This window comes from Salvelinus sp. IW2-2015, linkage group LG33 (genome assembly GCF_002910315.2).
Source record: "Salvelinus sp. IW2-2015 linkage group LG33, ASM291031v2, whole genome shotgun sequence".
Lineage (NCBI taxonomy): Eukaryota > Metazoa > Chordata > Actinopteri > Salmoniformes > Salmonidae > Salvelinus > Salvelinus sp. IW2-2015.
In genome coordinates, this window is record NC_036872.1 from 8,554,049 (window position 1) to 8,564,293 (window position 10,245).

General features: G+C 39.7%; 1 protein-coding gene across 1 annotated transcript; it reads right to left on the bottom strand.

Annotated features, from left to right (window-relative positions):
• Window positions 1-3,609: 3,609 nt before the first annotated feature.
• On the bottom strand, window positions 3,610-9,096 carry gltpa (glycolipid transfer protein a). Its single transcript, XM_023979504.2, has 5 exons — window positions 8,872-9,096; window positions 5,339-5,397; window positions 5,114-5,247; window positions 4,578-4,728; window positions 3,610-4,272 (listed from the first exon to the last, which is right to left on the bottom strand). Exons 1-5 carry the CDS (start codon window positions 8,972-8,974, stop codon window positions 4,090-4,092), a joined length of 630 nt encoding a protein of 209 aa, XP_023835272.1. The 5' UTR covers window positions 8,975-9,096; the 3' UTR covers window positions 3,610-4,089.
• Window positions 9,097-10,245: the final 1,149 nt, after the last annotated feature.

Here is a 10,245-nt window from a genome sequence, read left to right on the forward strand (position 1 = left end):
GCTACTATAATAACTCAGTCTGAAAACCGCCAGAAAGCAACCCAGACGCACCCCAAGTGGATTATAAAACAACTTGACCTGTTTATTTTACCCATAAATGTATCTAACTGAACAAAAATATAAACGCAACATACAACAACTTCAAAGATTTCACTGAGTAACAGTCAATGAAATAAATTCATTTGCCAGCAGCATACTGCCCTGCATCCCAATGCTAGCTTGCTTCTGAAGCTAAACAGGGTTGGTCTCTGGATTGGAGACCAGAAACTGCTGGAGTGGTGTTGGAGGGCCAGTAGGAGGCACCCCTTCCTCTGGTCGAAAGAAAATATCGCAATGCCCTGTGTAGGGTGCTGTCTTTCGGATGGGATGTTAAACGGGTGTCCTGACTATCTGTGGTCACTAAAGATCCCATAGCACTTATTTTAAGAGTAGGGGTGTTAACCCTGGTGTCCTGGCTAAATTCCCAATCTGGTCCTCATACCATCACGGTCAACTAATCATCCCCAGTTTACAATTGGCTCATTCATTCCACCTCCCCTCCCTTGTAACTATTCCCCAGGTTGTTGCTTAAATGAGAATGTGTTCTCAGTCCTTACCTGGTAAAATAAGGGTTAAATAAATAGAAAATAGGACCTAAGCTATTGATTTCACATGACAGCGCAAGGGTGCAGCCATGGGAGGCCCACCCACCCACTGGGGAGCCAGTCCCAGCCAATCAGAATATGTTTTTCTCCCACAAAAGGGCTTTATTACAGACATAAATACCCCTCAGCACCCCCTCAGAAGATCCCTTAGGTGAAGAAGCCGGATGCGGAGGTCCTGGGCTGACGTGGCTACACGTGGTTTGCAGTTGTGAGGCCGGTTGGACGTACTGCCAAATTCTCTAAAACAACGTTGAAGGTGGCTTATGGTAGAGAAATGAACATTCAATTCTCTGGCAACAGCTCTGGTGGACATTCCTACAGTCAGCATGCCAATTGCATGCACCCTCAAAACATCTGTGGTATTGTGTTGAGTGGCTTTTTGTGTCCAGCACAAGGTGCACCTGTGTAATGATCATGTTGTTCAATCATCTTTTTGATATGCCACACCTATCATGTGGATGGATTATCTTGGCAAAGGAGAAATGCTCCCTAACAGGGATGTAAACAAATTTGTGCACAACATTTGATAGAAATAAGCTTTTTGTGCGTATGGAAAATATCTGGGATCTTTTATTTCAGCTCATGAAACCAACACTTTACATGTTGCGCTTATAACATACTTTAAACCTAGGCTGCTGTAACTGAAGTGTGTGGCCATGCACCATTGAATATCACAAAATACGCACACACATTGTCATAACAATGCACGATTCAATAGGAAATTACAAACAATTGGTCATTGTTTATTGTGAAAATTAGTTTTCAATATTAGTTGAATATAATGTAAATTATCTTGCAGTATTAATGCACTGCAATTAAATGATTTTCATCACACAAATGTTTTCAGAGATAAATACATTTTCATAGCCAGAAAATGAAATACTGTTCAAATAGGCAATACATTTTCAGTGTATTTAATGTTTGCTTGAAATTTGCTATAATTCCATAGTGTCTTATTACATTCTTTGAAGTCCAGGCAACCACACAAATTCCTATTGCATAGGCATAGGGCATGGAAAGGGAAACATCTCACCTAAACCTTCTTCCTCTTATAAGATTACACTATTTAAAGATTATCTTGAGGCACATGAGATGGTATTAGGAAGACATTCAGAATTGAAACTGAGGCATACCAAGCAAAGATACATGACATGGAGTATGATGGAGCAAGACTAACTATCTACAACCGTAATAAAACGTTTTGGAACCGGAATGGAAAACATGCATTTCTTCCGTTTGGTGATGAACATGACCCAACTCAAGAGGCAGCCATTCAGTAAACTTGCACTGTTGGATGAAGACAAAGATAGTGAGTTCACCCTCTCCCCTGTGTCACTAGCAGAAGGCACAGTTAGGTTAACTATATTAGAGGGCAATAGTCCAATTACAAAGCACACTTCAAATAAACCTGGTTTACTATTCATATTGAACACGGCATCATGATTTTATTTCACAATTAATCACATTTATTAACCTCTACGGGATCGGTGTCTCCCCCCGCGGGACAGTTAAGCTAACGTAGGCTAATGTGATTAGCATGACATAAGTAACAAACAAAAAAAATCCTAGGACATAGACTTATCTGATATGTGTAGAAGGCTTCAATTCTTGTTAATCTAATTGCACTGTCCAATTTACAGTAGCTATTACAGTGAAAGAATACCATGCTATTGTTTGAGACTGCAGAATTATTAACTTGAAAATGTATTAATAAACCAATTGGGTACATTTTGGCAGTCTTGATACAACATTTTGAACAGATGTGCAATGGTTCATTGGAGCAGTCTAAAACTTTGCACATACACTGCTGCCATCTAGTGTGCAAAATCTACATTATGGTCTTTCTCTTGCATTTCAACACCCCCCCCCCCAAAAAACGTATCTTTGTATTATCTTTTACCAGATTTCACACTTCCACAAACTTCAAAGTCGATGAATATCCTTGCTTCAGGTCCCGAGCTACAGGCATATTTGGGTAGGTCATTTTAGGCAAAAATTGAAAAAGGCTCATATCCTTAAGAGGTTTTAAACAGACTAAAATGAAATGTTCCCATGGATTGATTTCAATGTCACTCATCAAGTAATGGTTATACAATATTTCCTTTGTAACAAATGGCTTTATTTTTACACAACACTTTAAAAGTCTCACTTATTTGAATCTTAAACTTATAAAAACAAATCACTTCGACTTGTTTACTTTTGCAGGTTTATTGACTATATGAATACTAGTATCTTGTGACAAGACTGTTTCCGCAAGACAGATTTAGTTTTGAGTTCCAAGATGTGATTATGTAAAATTACATTTTTATGATTATATAAGACACTAATCAATAACACAATATATTTAGTAACACACAATCACATTGATGTACCAATGGAATCAGCTCTTAGGATGGAAATTTAACAAAGAATAAATAACATACATTTTTTTATTTATATTTACTGTCCTAATGATACAGAGTTGCATTATCAAAGTGAGAAAATTCTAACATAAACAAATAAGAAATAGATGACATTTTCAAGTAGATAGAATCAATAAATCACATACCAGCAGAGTTAAAAAGGTTCATTAATATAAAATACAAATATTTGTATATTATTATTCAAATATCATAAGAAAATACATAATTATGAACTAAATATATTTTTGGTTTTGATTATTCATTTACCACAATCCTCGAAAACATTCTCAAAGTGCATAGGTTACTCATGTGACTACAAACAATTACCAAATAGCAATTACTAATACAATCATTTCCTCCATCTCTACTGTTAGTAGTTTTAAAAGAGTACTATGGAACTGCCCGCTATGCAGTTGTGTATAATAAACTCAATGAAACGTACATACACAAAATAATAATTCTAAGTTACTTGGGTAAGATGAATTTATAATTACAGTAATTCTAAAAAATATGTATTTCAGTGAAAATAAATTACAGTTGACCGAAATGTTTATCCATAGACTATACTTTCCACAGTTCAGATGCATCTGCAGTTTTGCTCTATTGGGGCAAGAAATGGCAAATGTTTTAAAACAATTTGCAGTGGAAAACAAAAATGATAATTCCTTATTGGATAAGTCCAGGTAGTTCCTCCCCATTTCAGTACGTTTTCTATCATTTTGTGCCTAGTGAACCTGATAACAATCAAACACAAATCGCCATGTAAAGACTCGGGTCCTATTGAAAGCTATTCCCTGTAAGAAAGTTTGAGGCATTGAAAATAAGCCACTAAACAGTTGACAGAGAAACATACTGATTAAGAGCAGCAAGCAAATGCACTCAAAGAAGATCTTAAAAAGAGCACAGACTGGATGTGTGACAACACCGGATCTAACACACACACACAAACACAAACCTGTAGGAAAGCATAGCAACTCTCACTGCTTGTAATTGTCCCAATGGGGGGGCAGATCATTGAGGGAATCGGGGGTTAGCTTGCGTGGTCACACGGTGTAATCTAGCTCGGCATTCATCTTGGTGTACATCTCATAGACTGCATCATTAGCGGCAGTAAAGTTGACTAGAAACTGTCGGATTTTGTCCAGGCAGTCCTCTTCCTTGACCTTCCGCCCCTTGGACAGCGCGGTCAGGAAATCTGCCTTGTAGGGAGCTGCGAACACGGCTGCCTTCAGTGGAAGACATTCAAGTAAAGTCAGTTCAAAATGCAGACTCGTCAGAATCATAAACAAAAGTTGCCTTTTAGATCTCAGTGAAGGTGACATCACTTGAACGATAGCCACTACTAGCACAACTAACTATCAATCGATTTATTTGAAGAAAAAAACTATATATAAATTTAAAACATCTCTAAAAAAAAACTAATAATAAAAAATAAAATAAAAATCAGCTACACTTGCAGTTTAAATGGCAACGGAGAAGCTGTGTAATCAAGCAGTAATCTAAAGCAATCGTGCTATGGTGAGACGCTTACCTTGAAGAGCTTCTGCACCAGCCAACCATGGTACTTCTTCAGGGCCAACTCATAAGCTTTGGTGCAATTTACACGGATAAGGTCAGGGTTGTTCTCATCCTTCTCTCCATCCACCAGACTCTGCAGCAGGACCTGGATGAACCGGAGTCCCCTGGTCAATGAAGAACACGGAAACAAACAAATCAGACAGACAATACAAACGTGGAGCAACATACAGTATATCGAAGTAGACAGACTCAAGGGTAACACAGAAATTTCAGGTAGAACGCTTTATAATAAAGCGACTAGGTACATCCCTTTATTACTATGAGCAGATATGAGGCTTTATAATCTCTTATAATAAGGATGATATTAATATCCCTCTATTGAAGTTTACTGAATCAAAACGGCTGGTACTTATTAGAATCATTATGAGATGACGCAGAGATCGTATGCTCATGACAAGTCTTATAATGCATTATATCTGCATCATAATGCATTACAGCTGTAGGCATTAAGTACCGACTCAAAGATCCAAAAATACAAAGTTGTCTGACCTCTTTAGCCACATAAGTGCCAGGGTGGCTCCCACTTTGGGCCAGTCTGCTCCATGCAGCTCCTTCTCCGCCTCCAGGATTTTTTGGAGGGTCTTGAACCTGCTAGGGTTGCTGTCAAAAACTGCTTTGATTGTCTAAACAGGGATAGTACAGTAATATAGTCGTTTGTTTCAGGTTACCAGTTTCAAATTTGACCGTGTAAAAATGTTGCTGTAGGCTACTTACTGTGATGTTCCCTACAATGTCTGCTTTAATTGGAGCAAAAACAGTAGAGCCAAGGCAGTCTGTCGAGAGATGTAAAAATACCATGTTTGCCCGTACTGGAGAAATAACATCCTCCACAATTCACATGTCAGCTTTGTCTACATTCCCAAGAGCTAGGATAAGAGCTAGGATAATACAGGAGAGAGGGGTACAATTAGCATTACTGCAAAACTATTTTGCTGAAACTTCTTTGTAACTATCAGTAAGACATGAATCCCCCAAAAATTGTCAAAACGCCATCCATGGACATCCCACACCAATCCCAACAACAGGCTGCAGTATCTCTATGTCTAACGAGTAGTATGGAGCTGCGGGTCAAAGTATTGTTTCTTCAGCCTATGTAATGTATTTGGTGATGTTTTTTTCCCCCTACTGTTTAGAGAAATTAGTTATTGAAGTTGTTAGGCTCATGCCCCATCCTGCATCCTGATATTACCAGGTTCTGACAACTAAAAGTAACATCATGGAGTTACACAATTCAATTTTTAGGCCTACCGAGTGGCGCAGCAGTCTAAGGCATTACTACAGACCCGGGTTCACTCCTGGGCTGTGCTACAACCGGCCGTGTTCGGGTGTCCCATAGGACGGCGCACAATTGGCCCAGCGTCGTCCGGGTTAGCGGAGGGTTTTGACGGGGGAGGAGGGCTTTACTTGGCTCATCGCACTCTAGCGACTCCTTGTGGCGGGCCGGGTGCCTGCAGGCTGACCCTGGTCACCAGTTGAACAGTGTTTCCTCCGACACATTGGTGCTCTTGGCTTCCGGGTTAAGCTGGCGGGTGTTAAGGAGCGCGGTTAGGAGGGTCATGCTTCAGAGGACGCATGACTCCGCCTCTACCTCTACCTCTCCTGAGCCCGTTGGGGAGTTGCAGCGATGAGACCAGATCAAAAATTAGGGAGAAAAAGGTGGGTGAAAATACAACAAAAATTAAAATGCTAATAGAGGTACAATTTATTTGCATTGGATTTGTGCCACAATTGCTTAAAAGTTAGCAGTTGAAACAGTGACCAACAAAACCAAAGCATGGGTGGCTGTCATACCTTGTCTATAGACTGCTTACAGGGTAAGAAAACCAATGTAATTTGGGTGAACTATCCCTTTAACATTGAAAGGGGGGGCTTCAAACTTGTGGTCAGAACTTGGTAATATCAAGGTGTAGGATGGAACACGAACCTAACAACTTCAATGACATTTCTCTGAAATACGGAAAATAAACGTCACTGGGAATACATTACATAGGATGAAGGAACAAAGAATACTTTGAGGGGCAGCTCCATACTATATACTTGTTGTTGGGGTGGGATTGGTGTGGGGCGTGAGGGGTCCGTGGGTAGCTTTTGACCACTCCTTTGGATTCCTTGTCTATTTTTTTTATTTTTTAAAAAGTTTGGTCCAATTCAGATGTTTGTTACAATATTTCTTGAATATTATATGAATCCTATAAATGTTTTATTGTCAATTTGGATGCAATCAATTAGATCAAATAATATTTCAACAAAATAATCTTCTGTTTCTAATAACATGCATCATTTCAGAACAATTTGAGATGGTGGGTGTGCTTTGAGGTGGAACGAGAGAGAGAGAGAGAAAGAGAGAGAGAAAGAGCGAGAAAGAGAGACAGGACTACCTGTGGCCTCAATGGATCACGTCCCTTGAAGATTAACAATGCAGCCTAATAAACCCCTACGCTCTGTCAAATACTTTTGGCAAAACAAAGCCTTTTCATTAGAACTAGAAAAACACAGGGTTGAGACAAACAGAGAATAGCATTCTGAGCTCTATGACTATGACTGAGCATGACTTGAATGCTTTTGATACAAAATGGTAGGTCGACAGCAAACTCTTATTGAACTTGAAAATCAACAAAATGCTAAATAATTCACTCTGCTCAGAGCACCTGACAGATTTCTGAAAGCACCAGAGAGACTCATAAAACTTTAAGTAGGTCCTAGTATCGTGCCAAATCCAATGGGTCTAATCCAATGCATCGGCCCTAGGCCTATCTATGCAACCGGAAAAGGAAATATATCCTCACATCATCTGTCTCTTTGAACCTTGGCGAGACCTCCAACAGGACCAACATTTACATAACTACATAAAAGGGGGCCTGGCTGTTCATTTGGGGTAGCCCAGTGGACGACTTACATTCCGACCACACACGGCTTAAAGTGGAATGCAACTGACAACTGTTAGCCCTCAGCCCCAGAAGGCTATCCATTGTGCAAGTGGTACTGGTATCTTCTCTAGTTACAGAGAAGCCCCACCTTTGTCCTTATCATTTAGAGAGAGACATGCCTCTATCTATCCTGAATGTTATTCATTCATGACTACCACCAAAGATGCCCATCTCTCATTTTCCACCCCATACAAATAAAACCCTTTTCTCTCTCTCAATTGCTTCCACATAATGCTTTTGTGCGGTTGCTTTGGAAGGTCCAGGCTATGTGATGAAAGCAGAGGTCATCAATTGTATTATCGATGAATCCTAACATCAAGTGTAAACATACAACTGAGGTAAAGGTTGGTGGAAAAACAAAGAGAAGATCCTATCCTAGGCATATCCTCCAAAGAGATTTGAAATTCCAACATTATATAGGCTAGTCACAACTCAATGTAGCAGTTATGTATAATTGAGTTGCGACTGATTATATCATGACACAAAATTCGTTACAGCATAAAAAAAAAAGATAGAACACAAAATAAACCATACAAACACATATCCAGTTTCTTGAGTTGATAAGGTCAAATGGAAAGTTGCCTAAGAAATTATTAGGTCAGTTGGATCAATGACAACAAAATGGAAAGATGTTAATTTCAACACCAGACTTGGGTGTTTTCAGGGGTTTCACCTGCCTAATTCAGTAGAGTATCTTTGGCATACAGGATGAAGCCACACAATGATGCCCGGTGGGCTACACAGTCAGTGAATGGCCAAGGGGAACTCAACACCGCGCTAATCAATTTTAACAACTTCAAATCGAGGCCAGTGAATTAAATTATTAATGCAAAAGGTTTGTTGACTGCTTGATAAAGAGACATACGATCCCAAAAAAAGATTGTCCCTTATGGCATTTAATTGCTTGGGATCGACAGAGGTGTTTTTGACAGATTGCTTCTCACATTCTGAAATCCCAAAAGCAAACTATCCCACAGGCAAATCAGACTATGAAGTTAATTTAAGTCCGTTTTCTACACATATGAATGCTTCTCCTCACTCCTGGCATTGTCAGGTCAATCAAATGTTGATAACTCCACCCTTGCAGGCATACAAAATATTCAGAGAAAAGCAATTTGCCTATGACAAGTTGATGGCTAGCCACAAGAGTGTGATCATAAATTGTCTTTATCCATGATGGGCTGTATTAAATGGTGTGGCTTAACGGACAATATGTTGTTTGTTGCAACAAAATAGCGAGCAATTTGGGTGGTCGTCTATGCACAGACTGTGGTTAGAATTCATGTAGCAAGCTGAAATCATAGTTTGCAAGTTACTTACCAAAGAATGGCGGAAGATATGACACCGACTCCAAGAATGATCTAGTTTCCACTTGTTTATCGGCTGGAAGCTGTTTAAATTGGTGCTCCATAAGAAGAGCCATCGTTAACACTAGACACAATATCTCTGACAATAACCGCGACCAGTGAAGTGATTTGTAAAACCCGGAACTGCCACCGAAGTGAGTTTGTGAGCCTCTCCAACAGTGCACGCCCCTTTCTGGTCCGAAAGATGCCTGGAAAGCACAGAAGCTGACTCAGAATGCTCATTTAAATAGATGGGAAGCAGTGCACCAATCAAGTGAAAAATGAGGGTTATTAAAACACTACATGGAATTTTGCATAGGTATCTATCTGACAGCAGAACGTCTCAACATGTAGTACATTATGTAATAGTAGCCTATGCAACTTGTAAAAGCTGCCTTTTTAAATGCTTAATTGGTCAGGGAGCTGGGTACTTTTTATACATCATTATACGGCCAAGTGGATTATATCCCGTGGTGTAATCATTAGCCAAACAGTTGCAACTAAAACACGAGTTTCTATTGGACAAATTCAGATAGTTTCCCCCCAGTTTCGTTTCGTTTAAGAAACGTTTTGCATCAGAATCGGCGTAATGAATATGCCCCTGTTGTTTGCTGTTTTGGTGTCAGAAGATGGATGATGCTCACTCATGTGGTCATTGGAAAGGACTTGTGAAAGTGATGTAGGTATTCCTGCAACTGTCTAGTAATCAACAATACAATTAGAACAAAATGAGCATACTATATTCAAATTGAACTCATTGTGCGCTGCTAGACGTTTCGCAGAGAAAGGAAGATAAAACCTTGTACTTCTGGTCTAATTCCTTGATATAGCAGATACAGATGACAAAGGCCGAGAATGATCTGTTCTCCATTAAAGATTTAGCTATATATAAATAATTCATCAGACAATTATGTCTCCACTTAAGCCTACTCCTGGTGTGCTTCTTTATGCAATGTGGAATCACAACTTGGTGACAGTGGGCCAAGAACGGATTTGCATACAATTACTGCAGGAAATGTACTCCCGAAAATTCTGAGGGTTACCTCTACCCAGGTCACTGCGACTGTCAGTCCAACACATTACCTGCTATGCAAAGACATCTTGACAAGGTCGCTAGGAGTTGTACTTATAGGTGTATACACACAACCCCTGTCTTCAGAAAGTTCGTCCCGTCCCACATTTCACTCTAACAAGTCCCTTGATCTTGCTCCTACGTTGGGATGTGCTGTCGAAGACTACCCATGTACGTTTCTCACACTGAACGCTTAGAAGACATTATCGATGTCTGCAACCAAGGGTCATCCCTCTTCTAACACCAATGTAGCGAAGTCAGAGGGCACATTGAACC

Bases quoted from the DNA above. Each gene is read 5' to 3' on its own strand.
- gltpa (XM_023979504.2), bottom strand. From the start codon at position 8,974: ATGGCTCTTCTTATGGAGCACCAATTTAAACAGCTTCCAGCCGATAAA. The intron at 5,398-8,871 runs GTAAGTAACTTG...ATCTCTCGACAG, and splicing joins ATATCTTCCGCCATTCTTTG to ACTGCCTTGGCTCTACTGTT. The intron at 4,273-4,577 runs GTAAGCGTCTCA...CTTCCACTGAAG, and splicing joins TGGTGCAGAAGCTCTTCAAG to GCAGCCGTGTTCGCAGCTCC.